The sequence below is a fragment of the Pezoporus wallicus genome, unplaced genomic scaffold, assembly GCF_028554395.1.
Source record: "Pezoporus wallicus isolate ANWC-B61680 ecotype Strahan unplaced genomic scaffold, APGP_CSIRO_Pwel_v1 contig_8705, whole genome shotgun sequence".
Classification (NCBI taxonomy): domain Eukaryota; kingdom Metazoa; phylum Chordata; class Aves; order Psittaciformes; family Psittacidae; genus Pezoporus; species Pezoporus wallicus.
Genome location: NW_026638439.1, coordinates 3,400,261 through 3,424,811, shown reverse-complemented (window position 1 = coordinate 3,424,811; position 24,551 = coordinate 3,400,261). Strand labels below are relative to the sequence as shown.

At 41.2% G+C, this 24,551-nt stretch overlaps 1 protein-coding gene across 10 annotated transcripts in view; it reads right to left on the bottom strand.

The window, feature by feature from the left end:
* CUX1 (cut like homeobox 1) overlaps positions 1-24,551 on the bottom strand; it is a 325,959-nt gene that overhangs the window by 209,455 nt on the left and 91,953 nt on the right. For all 10 annotated transcript variants that reach the window (XM_057410776.1, XM_057410767.1, XM_057410770.1 and 7 more), the window contains one exon: positions 8,753-8,863. In XM_057410776.1, the coding sequence (XP_057266759.1) occupies positions 8,753-8,863 (111 nt within the window). The remainder of the gene's footprint in view (positions 1-8,752; positions 8,864-24,551) is intronic.

The following is a 24,551-nucleotide window of genomic DNA, read 5'->3' as shown; positions in this document are numbered from 1 at the left end:
TGATGCTGTATCTACATTAGCCAGTTCAACAAACCAACTGCTTTTACACATGATGGTGTAAAGCAGGTGATGCTTCTCATTGCTCCCTGTATTTCAGAGGATCAGAAGGAAAGATACAAACCCATTTTTAGGCAGATGGGCATGTGCCTATCTGCTGGTACTTATAAACAGATTTAACATTTAAGAATAAGAATCAGTGAACCCATCCTCCAAGTGAACCAGGTCTGTATAATCTGCTATAGGGACTGTGCATGTGGGTAATTCCTGGGTTAGGAAAGCAGCTAAGATGAGCAAAGCACATGCACAAAGCTATTTCCAGCTCTGTGGACCCCTCTTCACTGCTGAACACTGGTCTAGAGCTGCTGCTTCTAAGGAAAGCCTGCTTTTTAAAAGGCAGTGTGCACTCAGTAGATAAACATCCACCTCTGTGCTTAAAAAATGCAGAGATGCAGCCATAAATAAGCATTAGTGCTTCAGAAATGGTGAAACCACAGTTTTATGGTTTCAAACAGAGACAAGGTGGAATCATGAATGGTAGCAATGTATTTCAGCTGAAAGCTTTCAAGCAGATGAGAAATAGTTACAGGAGTTGGAACGTGAGGAACTACAGTCACAGTAAATTATTCCATCTGCAAGTCCATTAAAAATTGTTAATGGTTTTGTATGGCTTTTATATTTATTGGGTGGGTTTATTCCTATGTAAGTCATACATATTTATTACCGGGGTCCAGATAATGGTTATTAATAAAACTTCTTTTATTTGCATACTGCCTCCACGCTGGCCTAAATATTTACAACTTGACCATAAAATAAAAGAATCCTCAAAAATTACAAACAGCACCAGGGATCCATTACAACTTTTTGTACTTTTATTACAGTACAGGTTCAGTGTTTGGTTTAGTTTTAAAAGGGGGGGGGGGACCAACCTGGTAAATCCATTTCTTCTTTCAAGTCTAAAAAGCATAATTCTGCCAAAGCTTTAAAGCACAATTTGTGTTGAGGAAGTAAAAGGAGATCCAAAGCTAAAGCAAGCTGGCCTTTATAATTAAGAAAATACATCTATTTCTACACATAATTATTATGAACAGTAACAAAAGCTCAGTATTAAAATAGGTCCCACTGAATCCCTGGACTTGTGCCTGCCAACTAAAACACCTACTATGAATTTAGTAATGGGTTATGCAAACATAAATTATGAGGCCAGACATTTTAAAAGGAAAAAAACGTTGATTTATTGTCACATTGGAGACACGGCAGGAGAGAAGCACAATTTCGGTTTTCCATAGATTCATCAACACCGCGGATGTGTTAATGCTAAAAGAATTCTAAAATAAAAATGACTTTCAACTGTTCTGATTCTCAAATGCCATTTAATTTACTCAAAAAGCGTTACAGGAAGCTTTCTGCTCTTAAGTTTTGTTTTAAACAAGCAAAATACCCTAAAAATTTTGGGAAGAAAATAGGTTTTAAGAGCATTTTATCAACGTTTCTCATCCTCAAGACTTCACCCTCCCTGCAGGAAGTTGGGGTACTTGTTTTTTCTGGTTTTGAATAGAAAAGCTCAAAAGTGTGATCTGGAACCAAGCTGTTTGTGAGCATTTTTGCTCAACAACTTCATAGTTTCTGCCCTTGTTTCAAGCAGATCCAACTTTACACTTACCCACTGTAAGGCAATGAAAAGAATCCCTCACAGCTAACAACTACTATTAAAGGAGTTATTCATGACACCATCATAATTTTACTGAGGAAAACATGTTCCTTAATTACACCTGAATGACTCTGAGGTGGTCCGGCAGAAGGAGGTTTACAGCATATTTGTTCACAAAATAGAAGGTAAAGTACTAATCAAAGATGTTTAATTAGTTCTTCTCTTGGTAAGTCACGGAGGAAGAGCAGGGATCTTTTTTGCCTCTTATTTTTCTAGTTTGAATCTTAAATATAAGTCAAAGCATATTTAGGAACTGAACTTCAGACCCACGTTGAGAGTACTCAGTCTTTGTGCGATCTATATATAAATTCCCAGGCTTAAACTTACCATTAAGTAACAGAACATAGGAATGGCTCTTAAATGTTGATACCACAGCGAGAAAAATCTCAGCTATTTCACCTAAATAAATGGAAACATTTTCCCTTAAGAAACAGTCAATGATACGTTCAGTAAATCATGGAACTAATCTTAATGCACACTTCCACGAACTACAACCATTCTTGAGGAGGAAGGATGATAAATGCCCTGTAAGGTCAAGTTTTTTCCTTCAAGTTCTGACCTTGGAAACATTCTCCTCCTTCAGACCTCCGCTCCCCAACCATCCCCTGCCCCAGTCACTCCCTCTGGCCAGCCTCCAAATGGGTCAAATGCCGAGAAGTTCAAGCAAAGGCAAGTACAACCCGAGGAGAACAAACTATTTGTTTGCATTGTTCCATACTTAGTGACAGGAGAAACTCAAAGGAGCATCCAATGCTTAGCAAGAGAGTTAATATTTGCTTACAAGTATGTCCCCTTGCAAGGCACAGGAACAGGAAAACTACCCCCTATTCTCCGCTTCCGCGATAGAGAATACAGCACCCTTGACATCACTGAAATCTAATACCTGTAAGTGATGTTGCTGCAAGAAAAAAGCATTCTTCATCTGTCAAGCACGTTTAACCAGAAAAATGCTTAAATAAAATAAATCTAAATTCCTAAGAGCAAGTGACTTCAGAGTAATTGGTTTCTTCATCTACTCGGACGTGCTCAGTTGAAGCAGATGCGTCTCCCTCTGGAAGACTTTAGGAACTCTTGAATAATCACCCATACATTTTCGGGTTTATAAAAAGCCATTGGAGGTAAGTCTGTTGTACAAAACAGATTTAAGGATATTTTTGAAGCAAATGGAGACAGAGGCAGTAACTCAAAGCGTCCTGATAACGTGGTTTGAGGAAAATGCTTCAAATCAAACTTCTCTGCCTAATTACATGTGATGCACGACCATTACTTTTGCAGGTCAAGGGAATTCTTTTCCTATATTTCAGTACAAATGCTGTTGCACAGCTACACAGTTATCCATGAAATCCTACATCCCATAACCCCCAAAATAGGGATTCACTTTGTAAAAAGACCTTCTCAAGTCCTGCTACCTCAAAATAGATTCTACCAATCTGCAACCCAGCAGCCTGCTGCCCACCAACAGCCTTCACTGACACCTTTTCCCTGCAGAGAAAAGCAAAATTAGCTTGGTTTGGGGAAATAAACCGTAACTAAAGTCTTACTGACCCCAGGATGCCAGTTCCACCACCAAACTGACCCAGGGGGAATAATCACAATTATACTGCAGTACACGAACAGGAACACTTAAGCCTTTCTCTGGGGTACCTGCCTAAAGAAGTTGCTCCTAGCTTGGATTTGTTGCTCAACGCACTGAGCTAGAGCAAGAATCACTGCGAGCATTAATGCGTGCACAGCAAATAGCAGGGGAGATGCCATCTGCCAGAGACTCTGCCTTAGCTTCTTGTGGCTGATAAAAATGATTTTTTAAAGAAAATCCAATACTGTTTAATAACGACAGTGGTGAGAATGGGCAACAGAGGAAAACGGAAGTCAGTTTTATGAGAATCCTAGAAAAAAAGAACTGTGAGTTGTAATTCTTTTATTGTTCCCTCACTTCCAATAAAGTAAAAAGGCAGCAAGAGATCATACTATAGAGAAGCATGGCAGAAACACTGGTCGTTTTCCTACCAACAATAAGAATGTGTTAAATATGTATCAAATAATGACAACAAAATTATTGAGAACTCTTGAATAAGGGACCGCCAGGATAAGGTTAGATCTGATTTCACCTGTCTCCAAAAGGCTAATTTTTATATTACATTTTAAGACACGCAGATAAATTATAATTTTATATTTAAAAAAATACTATTTTTCTGGAAAAAAGTGTAATCATCATCATCATCATTTCATTTAGCTTTAGAAATAACAAGCCCATGGAGTACGAATTATTATAAACATCATCTACCTTGCAAACAGAAACTCTTCAGAAAATGGCAATGTACCATATAACACTGAAAGGGAAGACATGGCGCCCAACCATCATTATCCTAAAGGAGAGGTGTTCATCTCGGTTCCAAACCAGCAAGATAAGCATACTTCTATGCTCTTAGAATCTGGATTTTTTCACAGAAGGAAATGATGTCTTAAATCAGTAAGGCGAGTCTCCAATGCCATTGTTTTAAATATAGGGAGAATCTTAAAAATATAAAAGTATTTGCATTTTTGTATTTTTAAGATGTATTCTCGTTATTATAAAAAACTATTTTATAATAGAAGTATTAAAAATCTGGACTGGGATAGAATTCATTTTCTTCACAGTAGCAGTACGGGGCCATGCTCTGGATGTGTGCTGGAAGCTGTGTTACTGAAGAGGTGTTTTAGTTATGGCTGAGCATCTTCCTCACCTCTTTCCTGAAATAACTTTTAAGTTGGGAAATACATGAAAAGCTGGTATTTTTTAATTCCTTATCATGCACTACAAATTCCTTATCATTTACTACAAATTGTATTACCTGCATTTAGCTGTGTTATGCGAGCTAATGCTTACAATGAAATGTCATGTATGTTCCTCCATGCTCAGGCCTAGATATTAACATGATTCTTCTGTGCTGCTGGTGAAGGGGAAGGAGGAACATCCACACACTGTGTGCTCTCAGGCACACAGGGAAGTAAATTAATGAAAACAAGGGGAAGGTAAAAATAAAGGGAAGGAAAAAGGAAAAGAGATAAAAACAAAGAAAGGAGAAAACAAAGGGGGAAAGATAAGAAAAAAGGAGAAAAAGGGGAAAAAAGGGAAAAAAAAAAAAAGGAGAAAGCGGGGAGAAACAAGAGAAAGGAGAAGAACCACCCAGCTCTAGATGGCAGCAAATCAATATCCACCCCTATGAACAGAGACACCACAAGCATCAACTGTTTCCAAACAGGCTGTGTATTTTCAGTAGTGTTTCTAGGCATGCTCTTATTTTCAGGTTGTGACACAGGCAGGACCAAAGCTGAGTGAGCAAAGCCATCAGGACTCAAGCACAATTCACCACTGTCCACAGGATACTCCTCTCAGTCCAAGAACTCAACCAGCAGCCTGATTTTTAATTTCAAGCTTAATTTGATTCTCTTTTGCTGCAGAGACTGGATAATCCAATAGAATGATCCAGAAAGACCTGGAAACTCAGAATTGAAGAATTCCAAACGCTAAAAATCTGAGCCCTTGCACAGTAACTGTGTTCATTCCCTTTCCGGAGTTGTGACTTGCAATTATAATGTTACTCTTGTAAAAAGACCATGGACCTTAAAAATGCACATCACCCTAATATGCAATGTCATGAATAAAACTATTCCTTTTGTAACAAGATTCTACAGACACATCTTGCGTTATCTTTTGTGGTAGTGGTACTACAGAAACATAACTCAGCAGCATGGGGATGATGGTGGTAGCTCAGGTAGCAGTGAAAGCCAGGTTTTGTGTAGGCAGGTGAACATTGCTCATCAGAGATCAACCAAGGCAGCACAGGACTGATGATGTAGAATAATACAAACAATGTAAATACATTGAAAGCGGCCATACCAACTTCTATGACCACAGGGGCATGAGCTCATGGGAACAGCCACCACAGCAACGTCACTGCCATACTGCAGAACTTGTATTTCTTCGTAAGAAGTGTTTGGGGTCAGCAGGCAGCACATCCATCCAGTCACTGTCAAGATACGCTCTTCATATGCTCCTTTAATTTGTTTTCTGTCACATTCCAATAGTCCATTTTCCAGGGCATTTTAAAGCTACTTAGTTGAGAACATACTTAGGTTGTCTGTGCTTAAAGGCTCTCCCATGCCCCTCCATAACTCTGCCAATCCAATCTTTAAAATATAAATGCCAGTTTGAGCATTTAAAGGTAATCTTGACTTGTAAATCTCACCAACAGAGTACATCTGCAGCATAGAAACTGTAAAGGGCAACAACAGGGAGGAATCATCAGTTCAACTTACCGTCAGGAAAAACACAGTGACCAAAGAAACCAGCTCACAGGGTAAGCTCCTGTACCCAAATAGATGCTTTAATGCAAGGGCCTCGCATCTGCCTCAATTTTTATAGCTCATGCTCATATTAGAAATTCAGGATCGTCTTATTTCCCAAGAGCTGGTCCTTTCTCTTGTGCTCAGTTTCATGACCCACAGTTCAGGTGAGCCTGGCAATAACCAACATAGCTCAGCACCATCTAGTTTATATGGCTGAATCCTAAAGGAAAGCAATGGAGAGTCATAGGCTAAACAGGCTGAAGTACTGTTGTCTTCCCTTCCCATGAGTATTTAACAATTAGATATCACAGATTCACAAAGTCTAGGCTTATTCAGTTACTTGTTTTCAGGTGTTTTTCACTGTTGTTGTGGAAAAGCTTAAAATAATATTGGAAATATTAGATAAGCTTTTCAATGTTTAAAACAGAAACAGGTAAGCAAAAAGCAGTTACTCAAGTGAATCTGGGTAGAAGCAAAGGCAAAGTTACCAGCATTGGGAAGTATCTTCACTTTGTGACAAAAATTTTGACCTGTGCCACTGAAATGATTTAGAGGGAAAAAGATTTCTCAGAGATGCTCATTCAAACATTTGCTTATGCACACCAGAATGACACGATGAATTAGACCAAGAAATTCAGAGGTTAAAATACCCCCAGAGCATCACAGTTAGTCACAGTAGCACAGGACTTATCACTATAAGAAAATAATCATCTGATGCAGGGTGGCAATTCACACGATCTATTTTGAGATGTCTTCCAAGTAGCAGTCATGTAAAATTGATGTTTCAAGTAATCTCCTGACCACACTCAGCCTTCCCACAGTTGCTGCTCAGGATGAAACATAGACTGAAAATACCCCAGGACACCTCTGTGCAGCAGGTCTGACGTGACCTCTTAAAAGGTGTGAGGAGGTAGAAAGTATTTTTGCAGTGACAGGAATTAAGAACCATTTCTAAAGGTTTCTGCATGTAACATCCACCACTGAAAGTTCTGCTCTCACAAGGTTCCCAAATATGAGATGCTTCTTCCCAGCGTCATCTGCCTGTATGCCAAGTCAGAAATAGTATTCTAACATTTTTAAATACCAAAAGCCCTGGAGTCATTCCCATAAACATGAAAATATTGTATTTCTTCTGCAGCAATGTGGTAATTTGCAAGGAAGGCAGAAATGACCCAAAAAGATTTGTCACTTTTTTTAAAGTAAGAAGAAATAAAATGATCTTCATTACTAATTTTCCTAATCCCTTTCTGCTACACAGCATGCTGCTTTCAAGCAGACACTATGGAAAGTCTAGAGGACATCCCAGACAGCAATGGATAGGAAAGTCAAGGTAATTGACGCTTCTGATTTACGGTGAGAGTGGCTACAGCAGAGGAAAAGAGATGCTGGATGAGGCTCAACCACTACTGCACTGACAGGGATAAATGCAGAAGGAAAAAGAAAATGGAGAGTGGACTCCCGAAACAACTTGTTACATTTAACAATTCCATCTTTGTGGGTTTGGGTTTTTTTTTTATACCGATAAAGCTGTTACTTCACTGTGGAAATCTGAATTCAGCTGTACATCGCGTTACTTATTTATCTGAGGAACGGTTTCTCCTGCAAGTCAAACTACAGAACTCACTGTTGTTCTTAAAAACAGCACATTTGATGTTTCAGTAACATAAATGTATCAGTTTGGAAATGCCAGTGGCTCACTAGGCCTTTCCTGTCCACCTCAAGGACAAAGCCTCCTCAGCACATCAGTTCAAAACTCCTCTTCCCCTGAAGTCCCTCCTGCTCTGACATTCCCTTTCATTTCTCTGGGTATGATCCTCCAGCATCATTCCCACTGTCCCAACAGGAAGCAAAGCAGCATCCCCTACTTGAGAAGGAGAATAAAGGTTAGAAGAGTTGCCTGCCACTTCTTTCCCAGGAAGGCACTTGGAAAGAGACGATATTTGTGTGTTGGTTATCTGGAATGGGCTGTGAAACCCAAGAACGTTCCTGGATGAACAGATTGCAGGCAATCATCAGGGGGGGAAAAAAAAAAAAAATCACAAAACAAACAGCCCTACACACTACTACACATTCATCAGTTAACAACATGAGTTTATATGTGCTTTTGGTGCAACTGTGCATACATGTACACTGCCACACTGCACATGCTAACATGAGCATGGAAGAGCTTCCTACACCTAACAGTCACCCTTCTGGGGTGTCCTGTCACCTTTCACTCACTACCTGAGTGTGTGGAGTGGCTGACGAACTCAGCACTGACCTTGCTGCATCTCCAGTGAAGTCAACAGCATAACTTAATTTGATTTTTGATGGAAAAATGAGCATCTTTGAAGTTATGCCCTTGATACAGATTTATTTAGGCAGCAAAATGTCACTTTCTTCATCCAAGTGCTAAGGGAGTTTGGGTTAGTGAAGAGTAATTTTTTTTTTGCAATTCTCCAGGTTTTACACTATAGAAAATATAGAGCAAGCCTGCTGGAAGCTAATGTTCATGGTTCCTCTAAAAACATCAATTCATATCCATTATTTACAGAACGCAAAAGCTCCCTGATGAGAAAACCATCAAAGATAAGCAGGCTTAGGATGGTGGACTTGGCAATGCGTAGAAGAAAATCATGGAAACAAACTATTAAGGGAAAAAAACACACTTACACAGGCCCAATACCATATACTACTGCAATAAACTTGACAGACTGGAACAGCTTTCCTCCTTACCTCTGGAGTGTTCTTCTTGAACTCGCGACTTTGCTCAATAAGTTTTTTCCTCGACTGCTCACTTTCATCTTGCCGGTTTGCCAATATTGTTGCTGTGGCATCGAGCTCTCTCTGTCAAGAAAAACAGAACAACAACAAAAAGGGACTATGGTCAGAGCTCCGTTTCTCAGAGAAATAAAAACAAAAGCTCATACATCCATCACGGCATTTGGAACATCAAGATGGCTGGACTACTGGTTCAGAGCAAAGCACCAGGCTTCCAGAAACTGGACCTCGTGAGTAACATGAAATGAGGTTCTACAACCCCATCTTACAACCCAAATATCACCATTTTTCTCAAAATCATTTGTGTTTTTAACCACAACAGTATACAGGATAGCAGCAGTGGCATGCAATACACACCTCCTAATGAATTCCCAAATCTGGATTTTAAACCACATTCCAGCCAGTTTCATTTTCACCTGCTTGCTTTGTAAAGAAACTGAATTTTCCCTTTTTGAGTTACTCTGAAAAAATATTACGATTAACTCAAATATTTGTTAACCTTATACTTCAGCCTAGAGCGGTTATGCTTCAGTCACTCTTAATTTCAGGTGACACAGTGCAGAATTCTATACTGCCACTCCAATGCCCTGTTTCAACTTAAGTCTTTCTTTATTTGAACACAAAATTATCCTTTCTTACTATTGGAATTTGTGCCTCTAAAATTATTAGCAAGTCTCTGGTTCCTTCCCCAAAACTATCTTTTTTTTCATCATCTGATAATGCCAGATTATCTTCCAACAGCTTCTACTAGGCTGAAGTACGGGCTCAGCCTACAGAGGGATGCCCAGCTCCACCCAAGTGCATTATCCCCATCCCAGTTTCTTTACTCAGTGCTGTGCTTCCAAATGTCACCATTAATAGACTGAATGGGTCACTTCTCAGCCCATAAACCAACAATACTCCACGTCAGTTTATTCCTTTTCTGCAGTACTTCCACGTAACATGAAAAAAATAAAGGCAAAGCTCAGCTGTGTACATCATTCCCCAGGTCACTTGGAGTTATAACCAAGAATCTGTAACAGGAATTCAGCACTGTTTTCCTCCATTATTCATTTGAAAGGAGAAAAACCTGGCTATGCGAATGAAGCTCATGAAAAGGAAGAACAACACAAGGCAGGTCTCCTCTGCAGCTATCTTCATCACATCCCTCTGCCAACGTGCCTCTGACCCTGAGATTCTTCACCAGAAAACCTGCTGCACCACTGGCATTTGGTCATAACCCAATAACCTGTAACAGAACAGACTGAGAAGCCAAGCCTGGGACCTCCTGTGGGGTCTGATTCCAGATGCCCAACAGTCAATCAAGTCACTGACCAAGGCATCTCTTGCTACCACCACACAAAAAGACCATAGTAAAAGTAAAGCGGATTTGGTTACTACTGAATGGTTAGCATAAAAACTTCCTGTAGGTTGGATCATACATATTTCCCAGTGGAAATGGGCAACCACTATGGGGAAGCAAAATGGGACAACCAAAGATTTGCCTCTTCCTATGTGTGCAGAGGTGTTAGAAATAGCAGCAGGTAACACAGGAAAAAAAAAGCCTTCTGCAGTTTCCAACTCAAAAGGATCAATATTTTCCCCCTCTTTAGGTTTATTACCACGAAACTAAGAGGTTTTTTAATTTATTTATTTTAATATATGGACCGTGTTATCTTAATCCTTGGAAATAAGCTCAATATGACAAATGGATTTGAAGCTAGGCAGTACACTGGAGCCAGTGACCTAAATATTGTCACTGTAATGCTTAAAAAACCCCCTACTTCTGACTTGGAGTTAAAAAACAGGGCAATATGTCCACCAGATCTTGGTTTGGAATTCTGTAACATATGTGAAATCTATTGCAGAAAAGTGGGAAATACTTAACAGTTGGATAAACCACATTTGAAATTCATCCCAGCTAAGTTTATGCAAGAAAAAAGAGCAACAGAAACCAATGTGGTTAAGCAGTACTATAAAGAGCAATATAACGGCTAAGCAGAAGGCTTTTAAAAAATATAAACAATCTGGTACGGCCAGCAACTTGGAAAACTATATTTAAAAAGGAAGCACGCATTTAAAGCAAAGCAAAGCAAACACAAATCATGAAGTAAGGAGGAATTTCAGGAGACCAAAGAATCGAACGCTTTCTTTTACAGTACAGGGTGCTAGCGAGCAACTTTACAAGTGGAAAAATCGACTTTTAAAGACCTACACTTCCACATTTAAAGACAAGAAAGAAGTACCTGAAGAGGGCCCATAGGGATGCTGGGGAGGGACTCATCATTAGGGACTGTAGTGACAGGACAAGGGGAAACGGGTTAAAACTTAAACAGGGGAAGTTTAGATTGGATATAAGGAGGAAATTCTTTCCTGTTGGGGTGGTGAGGCACTGGAATGGGTTGCCCAGGGAGGCTGTGAATGCTCCATCCCTGGCAGTGCTCAAGACCAGGTTGGACAAGGCCTTGGGTGAGACAGTTTAGTGTGAGGTGTCCCTGCCCATGGCAGGGGGGCTGGAACTGGATGACCTTAAGGTCCTTTCCAACCCTAACTATTCTATGATTCTATGATTCTAAGAACTGACTGAAAATAAATCCTGTTTCATACTAGCATATATTTCATGCTATTATGAAGAGCAGAGGCAAGTAGCAAGTGACGAATAACCATTTTGCCCCCACTGCTCGATGGATACTAGTGCCACAACACATTTACTACAGACACCTTCCCATTGCTTTCAGAATTCCAGCTGGGACAGGTCTAATAATTTCTTACTGTGTAAAACTTCCTTATGTGACATCTCGGGTACAGGCATCACCAAGGCATACAACTACACTGAACTCTTTGGCACTGGGGGCTGAAGCCCACAGGCTCAAGATCGTGCCTTAGCATTTATGAACAACTGATACAGTAAGTTGAATTCCAGCTGAGGAACTGCAGACATCCAGCCCCATATACAAGATCTGATGTAAACTGAGACGCTAAAATCCTCAAGCTACGTTGTGGTTAATAAGCCCCAAATCAAAACTATATGGAAAATTTTCTTCCTCACTTCATCTCAACCATTTTCAGTGCAAGTTCCTTTTACTTAAGCCTTCTTTTACATAAACAGATACAGGATTACAACCCACAGGCATTAATGGCAGATTTTTCAGACTTTTTGAGACTTAATCTCATGAGATATCCCAATTTCTGTAAAAATGTAATGTGGCCAACGCATCATTTCTGCAAGCAAGCACGTATTAAAGAGTAAATACCATTAGTTTTGAGGTTTCAAACCTGAGTACACTCAAAGGTATACCCACTTCCCAAGTCTTGCAACCACTCTCTAAGGAGATCTTGAGTAAAAGATGTAATGCTATACAGAGAGAAGCGTAGTAGAGAATCCTTTAGGGTGTAACAAAAATAGGAGACCATGTCCCAGTATCATTCCCCACACCTTTAAAATCAAAAAGACCCCACTGAAAAGCAAACGGAAGCCAGGGCTCAAAGGCACTGCAGTGCTGACCCAACTACAGAGAGGATTCAAAGCCTGGAAGCTTTAGTTCCACTGATGCAACAGAAGCTAATAAACTTTCTGGCCAAAAATAGCCACTATTCAATCGCCCCTGCAAAAGTGAGTCACTACTTGGAGGACATTTTGAGAGAGAACAAGCAGGAGGATTATCTTGCCCCTTGCCCCAAAGTCCCATCGATTTTGGGCAGACACCATTCACTGCTTAAGCCACAGATAACTAAAGAACTCTCTCCAGGGTTTCTGCTTTGACCCATTCCAACAAAGTTATTGAGAGTGGGAGGGAGGCAATGGGAAGAGAGGAGAAAAGAAGGGCTTACGCTCTGAAGTGCAGGAGTCATTAAAAGCAATCCTTAGAAAACAAACATTAAAAGGTTTCTTTCACGTAGCATATATATAAAAATATCTAACACTAGGAGGGTCGATCTGCTATGCACCATCAACTTGAACCGCATTTGGCTTCCTTTAATGCCAGTATTTCCAGTCTCTTTCAGGCTCCCCAGGAGCCATCCCTGTTCCTCCTGCTCCTGTCACCCCATGCCACGGCTGTGCAGGGAGCCGCAATGGGAATCCCAGCCTCCTGCGAAAAACATATCTCACCTTTCCCCTCTTAAATCCTGTTGCACTGAATCAGTTCCCTGCTCAGCCCTCCTCTGTGGCTACACAGTGTTGTACCATTACAAAAGGGAGGTGGGAAACCCAGCTGGAGCGAGGGGAACTGATGGAATCCTCCTTTTTGGCATCACCCTGCTATTAGGTTGACCTCAAGTAACTCCGAAACTCCAGCCTCCTTTCAGGCAGGTTCCAAGGTTGTTTTCCTTCACGGCTGACATGTCTTCCCCTACAAGATGCATACCTTGATAATCCCCTAGCCAGCAGGTCTGCACTGCTGACAACGGACTGGTTTAGCACACTGAAGCTCTCCTTCCCTTTTTGTAACAGGAAGCACCAGCCCAGCCCTTTCTGCCACCAGAGCTCTCCAAGAACTACTCACTTGGGAAAATGATTCTAGACAGAAACTGCGCTTTCTTGGACGTTGATGAAGTCTCTGTTCCTCCATCCTAACAGTGGAAGGAAACTACACCGGTATTTCAGGACACAGGAAACCAAAACACTTCAGCATCCCAATCCCCCCAAAAGCTGCCCTAACATAATATATCCTAACTAGTAGTCTCTGCTTAGACCCAGCACTCTTATGTTTCACATGGGAAAGTTATACAAAGCTTTAATAATCATCCACAAGTGATGTAACCATACCCCAAAATTTGGTTAGTCTCCCATTTTACAATGGTTAACCCTTGCTTACAGTGGAGCAAGAAACACGTATCATATCTTTATGACACACCGATTTTTTTCTGGTAGACTCCTACTCCTGGACACAATGCCCAGGCTAAGCCTTGACAGCCTTAAGCATGGCTGCAGATGTTAACAGCATGTTTTCACCATAAACCTCAATTTACTTATTACAAGGATTGACACAAATTACAACTGCATGTAGATCAGGAGTCTTTTACCAGTAAATGTAGTAACCATTTCCCCTGAACTGCTGCTTCTGTGTTTTTAAGGTATTTCCCTTTATCATCATTTCAGTCAGTTACTCAGTCTACACGCTAATGTGCAACTGAAAGCTTTCAATAGTCTCGGTTTTGTTTTCAGCCTCTCAGGACTGCATTGTTGGGTCTACCAAAGCTAATGAATCAGTTCCATTATAGAACAATTTCCTGGTGCACTGATGACACCACCGTGTTAGTGTTGGGCACAACTCTGTATCCACACAGCCTACCTGTTTCGAGGGAATTCTGCACTTCCCTGATACATTAGGCAATGCACCCTTCCATCTTTAACACCCCACAGTTCTCACCTGTGCAGAAGCCTATGTGCTGATCACACAAGTACTGCAGAAATGGCAAACTGCTTTGTGAGCTTGATGCGTTTGGGAAAACAAACAGGCACTGTGCTCCCTGGTAAAGCTCTGCATTCCCACCACAAAGCAGACACTGGGAATTTCTTTTTGACTGTAAAAAGCCAGCCCCAGTTCCAATCAGAAGGCGCTCAGAAAGATAAAACGTTGTAAGAATGCAACCATGGAAGAAGTTTCCTTCCTGTAAAATGAGCCTGTCTCTGCCTCGCTGTAAAGCCCCTTTATAACACAAGTGAAAGGGATGATGATAAGTTCAAGGAGAGCTCAACACCTCATGAGCACCATCCCCTGCCTTACCCATCAGCAGAAAATGATGAACAAACAACAACGCAAAGACCAGAATTCCTGTATTTTACACCTCTGGAAATAAAAAATCCCAAAACCTGTAAGCATTAAACAAAACCCATTTCTCAAGAAGCATTTTGCCATTTGGCAAACCAATGCAGCAACCTTTCACACACAGAATTAGCTAGGAAATTTCAACAAACACGTTTTATTTCCGCATACTGAAGTAATTTGACTCTTGAGTAAGTTCTGAAACAGGCTTTAACTGGAACAAATTCTGACCTCTGTGCAGTGCTTCTGGACAGAGTCAACGTGTGTGGTGGCCACCGCAAAGAGTGAACAAAACCGGAGGTGCTGATGTGGTTGTCAATAAGATACCTTAACTAAGGGGCTCTTAGAGAAACAAAAGGGAAACATTAAAACACAAAGCCTGTTGTGGCTTTGTCTGCTCACAATAACATCAGCCAATACCACAAACGTAGGGAAAGCCTATCAAGAAATCTCACAAGAGAGGAAAGCTAGTGTTGGCTTTTCAAAAGGAGCTCCTATCAGCACAAACCAGCTGCATTAATATCTACACCAGCAACAGATGCACTCTGAGGAGAAAAGATTGCCAGTGCCACAGCCAACACAATTATGCCTGTCTGTTCTTCTGCACCTTGAAAATGCAAAGAATGGGAGACTGTCCAGAGCTACAAAGACCTTAATGCCAAAGGTCTGCATTTAACAAGCTTTTCCTCTCACTCAGGGGAACAATGAAACATCGCCCATTCGTTCCAAAAGGGGGTTTTCATCTTCCAGCATTATCTACTCTCTCTCCCCACTCTCAGGACTGAAGAGCACACCACCCTTCACAAGCTCCAGGTCCAACCAGCAGTGCCCTGGCTGGCTCTCCACCGTGCTGATGTGCTCTGACTTCCCTGCAGAAACCACGTTCAGGTTTCACTCCCAGCGTCCTCAACCCTAACCCTAACGCTTCTCGCCTCCACCTTGCATTCCTTAGCCTCTGCACCAGACTGTTAGTCATCCCTGTTCCCACCAGGTCTACTCTGTCCTCACTGCAGTAAGCATTCGCCTCAAGTGCTGGACAGGCTAAAAAGCAGCCACATCTCTAAGGCTGCTCCTCTCCAAGCTTTCCTTAGAGGTCCTCTCATGCAGATTCTCTACTACCAACACGGTCCTTACGGTGCTGTGACACCACCAGCTTCCATTCCCTCACCTAAAGGCCTCATAGTTTGGTTTTCACACCTGGCACATACACACTGACAGCAAAGCTACTGCATCAGTTACTTAACACTGCTGGGGTTTGTATTTCAGTTATGACACTTTCAAAGGACATAAATCTCTTAAAAAGTGTTTGTTGGGGAGAAGGCTCCCTTATTTCAGGAAGCACAGCACGTCCACAACAAGGCTGCTGCAGCTCCCACCCCGGCGGGGTTCTGCTCACAGCTCCACTGACTTCCCACACATTAATTTTCACACTCTTCCACTTAAAAGCAAGAGTTCAAACTAGTTGCTTCAATAGCTACCACAGAAAAGGCCAAAAAGTAATGAATTCATTTAAACACTGCTGCAGTGAGGCTTCCCAGAAGGGAGCATTTCAGGCAGATAGCAAGTGTACAGCAAGAAGCAGCAAGTGTTGCTCTGACTTGGAGCAATCTGCTCACCCATCGTCTCCCAGCCACATTACAAGCGTGGAAACTCCTGCTTCCCTGCCCTATGCAGCTGATGGCTTTCTACATGATAAAATCAAGTTAGCTAATCACATACACGCTGGTTAATTACTTGAAAGAAAAATAAATGCCTCAGTTTAACATTTGTGACTTTTGCAGCAGCTACAGGGCAGCGGGGAACCAAACTACATTTTCTTCTGCCAAGTAATATCAATTATGGGAAACCAAAGGAAACCCACTGTTGCTTGCAAAGACTCTGCCTAGGCAAGACACAAAGTAAAATACATCTGCTTGACCTATCTCGTTAGCTGATCAGAAGCTGACCGAGATGCAGCGCCAGCAGCCATACTCACCATAGCTCTTACCACATAAAGCAGAAAAATTAGCCCCTAAGTGGCAACCAAGAACACAATAACCACACCATCAAGATCACAGCCTGTTGGGTCCCTCTCAGCTCTCCTCTGCTTTCACTGTGGCAGGAGATGTCTACTACGTTCCCCTTCTCAGCCCTCCCAACAGCGACTGGAGTAGCTGCGCATGGGAAGGACAACGAGGAGAAAACAATGGTCTAAATCACAATTGTGACACCAACAAAGCCTTAGGTTTTAACAAGGAGATGCACAGCAACCATGTCCTGTAACACACGTTTTTGTAGACAATTTTAAGTAGAGCTTTGGCCCTTAAATGAAACAGCAAAAAAGGCAATTAACTAATGAGTAATTACGAACGACTTAATGCACTATTCTTATCCTTTGTTTCAAAGCATTACTGCAGCAGCCATGGTGTTCAGGTGGAAAGGGATTATACTGCCATTTTGTAACTGAACACCGCCACTAACTTCAGCTAATGCCTTACTACCAAGTAAGATCAGATTCATGAGTTACATTAAATAATCCTTTTGACCACAGATCAAAGTAAAATGGAGTCTTAAAAGAGTGGTTTAAATAACAAAAAGTTCGACCCTTTAACATGAGCTCTGTTACATCATTTAAAGTATTTAGTTACCCCCCTTTTCAGCCTCAGCTTTGCTAGTAAATGAAGCATATCCGGGCTTTAAAGAAGATACACAGTCTAACACAGACCAGGATTTATAACTTGCTATGCATGTTACCACAAATAAATCAATAATACATATACACGCCCAGTCTTGTTTCAGTGTGAGTTCTGGGAACTTACTGCTTAAGAAACGAATAAACTCAAGCTTTTGTGATGTGTTTTTATTCTGAATGAAAACAAACTCGTTGCTCGCGTGTTCTTTCACTTCAACCAACCCCTAACTACAGTGCCACTTAGAACAAAACTTCACAGTTATTCTTCCTCTGACAACACACGTTATTCAGTTCATTTTTAGGGGTTTTTAAACATGGTTAACCATTACAGACAGACCCAGTGCCCACCCTGAAGCCCATCACAACCACCACTCATTAATCCTTCACAGTCTCCAAAGGCAATCACCAATCTGAAAGCCACTCAAGCCATTTGCTAACGTTTGAACATGAAATATTTACCAACAAAAGTAGACATACATACTGAAAAAGCAACCTAAAAATACTTTTAAACCCACATTCCAACTAAGTCATTCCTAGAGGGACAGGAAAAAAATTACTGTGGACTTTAACACAACACCTCCTATTCCCTTTCCATGTTTGTTGGGTGTTGCAGAAGCGGTACAATAGGTGGATAATCTATCTAACCATGACAAACGTGGTTTGGAAAGATGGGGCTAGTCTTAATGTGGAATTTCTTGTTGTTATTAGCTTAAAATCCTGACCAAGGCGCATGTGCACCAGGGAAATCCTACAAAATACATCTTGAAAGTGTTGTCCAGTGACACCCCTCTAGCAGGCTTCCCCTTCCCTTTTTACTGCTGATCAAGGGGCACATTCAGATGTACCTGTTCCACCATGAAGCTGCGCAGCCGAGGGGCATCACGCACAGGACAGAGACCACAGCCTTTGACAGGGGAGGCTGGATGAGGAACTTGCATTAAGGAATAAAGTAATAACAAAAACAAGATCAGAAGAAATCTGCTGGCAAATGGAACTGTTGTTTGATAAACAATTTAAGCAGGAAGAGTATTTGGCAGAGTGTTTTCAGAGAACGGTCCTTGACTCCTGACTAACATGCTTCCTCCCTTGGTCTGAGTTTGTTGACTTTCTGGGCATGCTGTAAGGTTTATGCATTTTCCCATGATGGGAAAAATACAGCTTTCCTGAGAATTGCCTGTGAATGCAATTGGGGGATGTTTTCTGAAAAGTTATAGATGTAAATAGGAAACAAGAAAGCAACATCCTCTTTATTTAGGTTTTTGCTACTATTAACATCCCATTTAGGCCTCTTTCAGATCTAAATCCCAAATACTGGCTCAGCTTGGCATGGCAACACACAACAGTATAAAAGTATGTCTGGTCTAATACCAAGGGCAAGCGTGACATATTTTGGACACTTGAAGAGAAGGGCAGATTTTGAAGCCTTTTAGAAAGTTTTTATAGGTTTCAGTATTTTACCTGGACAATGTTGAGCCTAAGTACCACACCGAACTGAAATCAGGATGCAGAGGAATGAAAGATGCCTTTTCTAGCTAGGTGATTCCCAACAACATACTGCGGTACTTAGTTAAGCTCATTTTCTGTGACATGAAAAGGAAAATAGCAGAATTGACTCATGAAGTAAAATTAGCTGATGTACAGTCACAAGGAGGCTGGCTTGGAGGTGACACCACGCAGAGCGGCACAGAACAAAAAATAACATGCTTCATGTCAGTCATGTTGCAAGCTAGTTTAGAACCAGAAATACTATTGTACAGTGTTCCTAACATGGATCCTTTTGTTTAAATCAGCATTTCTAGTAGCACACCCAGAACTGTATAGCAGGAATTATCATAAAGGCTTTCTAAAAATCATGCATTAACAAAGGAATACATGAAGTATTTTAAATACTGCATTTAGAAGCAGCAGAGGCAGCAAACTCCAGCCAGCCAACATCTACTCACTCCATGAACACAGACAGCCAAGGTAGAAAGTCCAGCCAAAACCCCTTTTTAACCATAAAAACCTTTGGTAGTAATTTAGAGAATTCCCCCACTGTTCAAAGTGACAAATCACACTAACATGAAAACAACAGCTTTAGCTGCAGTGGCACTGTCAACCTTGCTATGATACACTGTCACTAAAAAGCCCTTAATTTTGGCTATCAAACACAATTTCAATTTCCTGCACTTCAGGGCAGTAAAACCAATTCTGTGCAGACCCTGTGTTTATCATCCCTCAGTAAAGAATGCAGCTGTCTCAATCAATGCTGATTGTCTGTTAATTAGTTCAGTTTTACAAGCTGATGGAACACAATACTCCATTCCCCATACACAGAAAGAAACTCCACGCAGGCAGTTATCTAAGACACAGTAATGTCTGCTTCCTGGCCGTCTGGGGAGGTAGATGGTACAACCAGGCACCAAGGGATCTCCTTACCAAGAGATCGCTTACATTTGTACCTCTTCAGGGCACTCTGTCATACAGGGATTTTCTGTCCATGTATGTGCACACTTACATGTCTCCTATATGAAAACCGAAATAAAGAGCAACACTTTCCAACAGAGCGGGACCATCTCCCCTCTTTTTTGCTATGGCTGAAAGCAAGTCCAAAGTCATTCCAGTCCTTTAGGAAGGAAAGTCAGGTCCTCGTGAACAATTTCCTACCTCTATTATGTATTTAATGAGCATCACATTTCTAAACCAAAACCAGCACTCAGATCTGTAACCCAAAGCAGGTAGCTGAAGGTTTTCAGTGAACAGTGTGAAGCTGCTATCACCATTCTCCATCCCCATGCGCTTTTCAGACAAACCACAAATAAACAGCTGGATTACCTCTGAGCTACTCTCGAGATTCACTGCCTCTAGTATCTCATCCTTTATCTACACACTCTCGAAGTGCAGCCAAATTTTAGCTGTCATATATGCAGACGAGAGCATTGGACACCCTTGTTCATATGCCAGAAAGCACTTCTGCTGAGAAAACCCATGAAATACTATGAAGCCCTAAGCCTGACAATACGAAAGCTTAATCCAAAAATGCCTCTTTTGAGATGACACAACATGGTACACATGATATCAACAACAGAAGTTTCACTTTGAGACTGGCCTTCTTTTCCTCTCAGTTTAGATCCTTCATGAAAAAAAGAAGAGAAAAAAGTTATCATTCAAGAACATCTATATATTTAAGAGAAACACATTTCTGGTAAGAACTGAATATGCAGCTACTAAGTTTACTGCAGAAGAAGAAAGTGGACAAATATGAAGCCCAACAAAACCATGGAATTATCAGACCACCAGAGCTGGGGTCTGACAGCCTATCTGGCTGGTAAGTAAGAAAGGATAATCTAAATGCAACAAGAACTCTTCTACACAAGGACATCTATCCGCTTCAACAGCATCATCACAGAGAGCCTAATTTCAGTATTTCGGTATACAAAACATTCAGCTGAAGCTTGGTTATTTTTTCAGCTACTGCTTTTCACCTAATTTCAGCTAAATCCTATTTCTATAACCCTAGAAGCAAAGGTCAAGCCCTGCTAAACCCACCACAGGCTTAAATTGCTTTCCTGTCTCTCCACTTCTTTCACATCACTCAGGAAAAAGACATTAGGATGTGATCCTGCCTTCCCACAGTTCTTGTGGAGACCAGAATAAAAGCGGAGGAAGGGTTTTGTTGCTTATTGGATGTTTCTTCTTTATCCTGATACTTCTTTGGGTTTTTCTGTTGTTGGTCCCATTCCGCAAGCTTTCTTACCCACCCAGTCTGGAGGACAACTCGTTGGCTTCACCAGTGAAACAACAAACAAGCCACCCTTGCTAAACATGCTGCACCAAGTGCTACATTTACTAACGCGGACTTGACCCTTACTGCTACAACACTCAAACACTTCCTTGGCTTTCATGTGCCAGGGCAGACAGTTAAACCCTGGGAAGTTTCACCAAAGTTCCTCCTTGAAATGGTGCCATTCGCTTGGCTGCCTGATGTTGCAACATCCCAGTGGCATCCTTTCCCACATGGGGATGAGGCAGAGGTGAAGCACGGTGGGAGAAAACCCTGCTGCAACCAGAGGCAGGGCTTCAGGCTCCGGTGCAACCCATCCCAACATTCATGGTAACATCAGATTCTGTTAGAAGAGGATCATGTGGAAAGGGATTGCACACTACTGTTTGAGGACCACTGCAAATTAAGCATTATCAGTAAGTCCTCAGCATTATTTCCCACAACATCTCTGGTTATTTTAGCTACATGACAATAAATCAATCTTTAATTTTTGTGCTTCATGCGCAGCAATATCCAGTATTCTGCAGCTGCAGCTGAAAAATCTCAGGAGGACTTGCCAGCATTTCTTCCATCTCTCCCGGTACCCCGTAGGACACATGCTTTAGGGTTTAACTTGTACAGCTCTTCTGGGGAATGAACTCTGAAACGATGAGAAACATTTGGGGAAAAGCAATGCATGTTCCATCATTTACTTTTTCAGAGCAGCACCACTAAAGAAGTTACAAGACAAAACAACCACCTACAAACACTTCCTGATCTTTGTGTAAAACCTCACTTGATTCCTTTCTGTCTCTTTCAGATTCATGCTTTGTATTTTAGACATTTCTAGAAAGATACATCATGCTCTAAAAAAACCATACAGAATCGAACAGGAGAAGGACCTACACTATGAGGTTAGGAATCACACTTTGGAAGAGGGACAGTTTCTTCTGTGTTTCTGCCTAAACACTAATAGGGATGGCAAAAAGAACCAGCAATTAAACTAGAAATAAACCCAGAACACAGACTGTTCCTTGCCCTTCTGTTCACAGGGACTGCAACAGTCCTGCACAGCCTCATCACATTCCCTTCATTACCACATGCAGAAGCTATATAGAGAAACGATGCTGAATGCTTTTTCTTCTTTTGATACTCCTGCTGTGTACCTCTATCTTTCCTTTAACCCAGCCCTTTGTGGGTTAGGAGCAAGCCTACTTCTGCATTTTAATACTGTCTATATGCATCAGTCCACGTTCAGCCTCAAAAAACCTTTACACAGAGTGCCCTAAATATTCAGCCCCAAAAGAATGACAAAATTACACATTACTTCTGTCATTATATCTGTTCCTTACCATATGTCTAAGGTAAGCAGAATGCTATCTACATAATGGATTCAGCCCTGGAGTAAGTCTGGACTGCCGAGGTTGGTGAATCTGAGGTAACACTCCATCACTTATTTACTGCATCTCTAAAGCATTTCAGATTCTAAGCTGAATATATATTTCACACAGTACCCAAACTTTTAAATATCCACAGGAAGATTTCATTTTTATAGGCAATAAACATTAAATCTAAAGGACTGGAACATAAAAAGTGTTTTAATACCATATAAATCACCTTTCCCTAGACAGAATAAATCTCTGAAGGTTTTAAGAACGGCAATATAAATTTTTATGGCAAATTATCTACACAGGAATTACTTGCACGAGATGCACTTTCACTTCTCTCTCTCATTTGCATAGTGCTGACAATCTTTTCAATCACAACATTCAATCCAATTTGGAGAGTCCAGAATACAATGCACAAAAATGGGACGCTAAGAGCTGGGTGGTTCCTCCTCTTCCTCAAGATTTTTCTGACTGCTGCTCTATCAGACACACAAGTTGGCTTTGCAGAGGTAACAGCACCAATACATAAAAATTAAGGCTCAAATGAAGAGCTACATACCCCTTCAAAAGGATTTGACGGCTCTTCCAACACAGAAGCCCTGCTACTACCCCTGACAACTAAGAGGAGCTCACTTCATGCTGCCAGCAAGAGTCCTCTAAAGCAAAGAGGAACAACAGTTACTAACTGGGAGGGCTTGAACTGAGGAACAACAGCCAAAATTGGTCTTTGGGATGCTCAGAAGGGACACTTCTATTGCAAAGGTGGCACAGCACTGAGAGGTCATGACAGGGGAGATCTCCACCTGTGGGGATTCATTCCCAATGCTCTGTTAGGACAAAGCCACAGCTGAGACACAGTATGGGTGACAGTCCCTTTTTCAAGCAGGACACCAAGCCAGAGGCATCTAGGACATTTGGAGGCATCTAAAGGATCCTTCCTTCATATGCCTCTAAAGAAGATTGCCTGTAATGAAGTGACACCCTCAGTCGGATTCTAAAAGGCACTTCCAACTAAACAGTTAATAACCACAGAAGGTGAGAAGCTGATTATTATCCATGAAACAATAAGCAATCACTCCTCAGAGCTTCTGTCCCAGCCTGTCGGCATAAATACTTCCTCATAACTAAAGCAGAAACATGCACAAGATGTGTAATTCCCAAGTCTCCAAAGCACACACATCCTCAAAGGACAGGCACCGTAGAGGTGTGGTGTACCAACTGTTACCAAAAATACTTTGGTTTATTCACTGCTTCATTACAGTGAAAAAGTGCTGACAAGGATTCTCACAGAAAAGGCCAGAATTAGTTCTTGGAAAACCTCCTGTTGCCGTGGAGCCAGGTCTGAAACGTGCTCAGTGCTTCGCCGAATCCTCCCCTCGAGGGAAATCAAGAGTAAATATGAAATTAAAGCACCTGAAGAACAGCAAAGTCCCAAGGAAAAATAACAAGTAGGCAGTCTGCAAGAAGGGCTAAGAATAGCACTGCATTATTCCCAACATATATTTCCCTTAGAAAATATTTTCAGGACTTCTGTACTACCAAATCAAATTAAGATAACACAGCAGAGGAAGAAACACAAGTTCGGTTCCCAGACGGTTTCCTATGCTTCAAAGGTATTTACTTAATAAGTGCCATGTATGGATAAAATGAGATCATCAACTACTCATAAGATGGTTCTCCAAATTTTTAATGAAACCTTGCACTGTATGATTTAAAGAGTGATCATTTGTGCACGCTGCCTGCAGGAAGCACATGCAGCAGGCTGCACTGCCAGAACGCCCCAGGACACTGGAGGGTTTAGGATTACTATTGGAGAAGGGGAGGGAAAAGTCCATTGAAACAGATGCAAGCTGGTGACTTGCAAAAGAAAAAAATTATAGGGTCGTTTCTAAGACACACTTTTGGCCAATGAAAAGAGGTATTTGCTTTCTATCTGATGAAGGAGTGAAGTGACATAAAGCTTTCTTCTATACGATTTCACAAGCTTTTATTACTTTCCTGAATTATCTCTGAATCTAGAAGATGGAATATTATTTTCTTTTGAAATACCAGCTTGTTGCTAGTCTTCCCACTTGTACAATCCACAAAACCTATTAACATTTTCAGTAATTAATGCTAATACTTGAGAAAAAAAGCCATTGTGTTAAGAAATGCTTTAACAAGATCAAGAAAGAAAACAAGTGCTTCTCAGACTGTACATAATTTA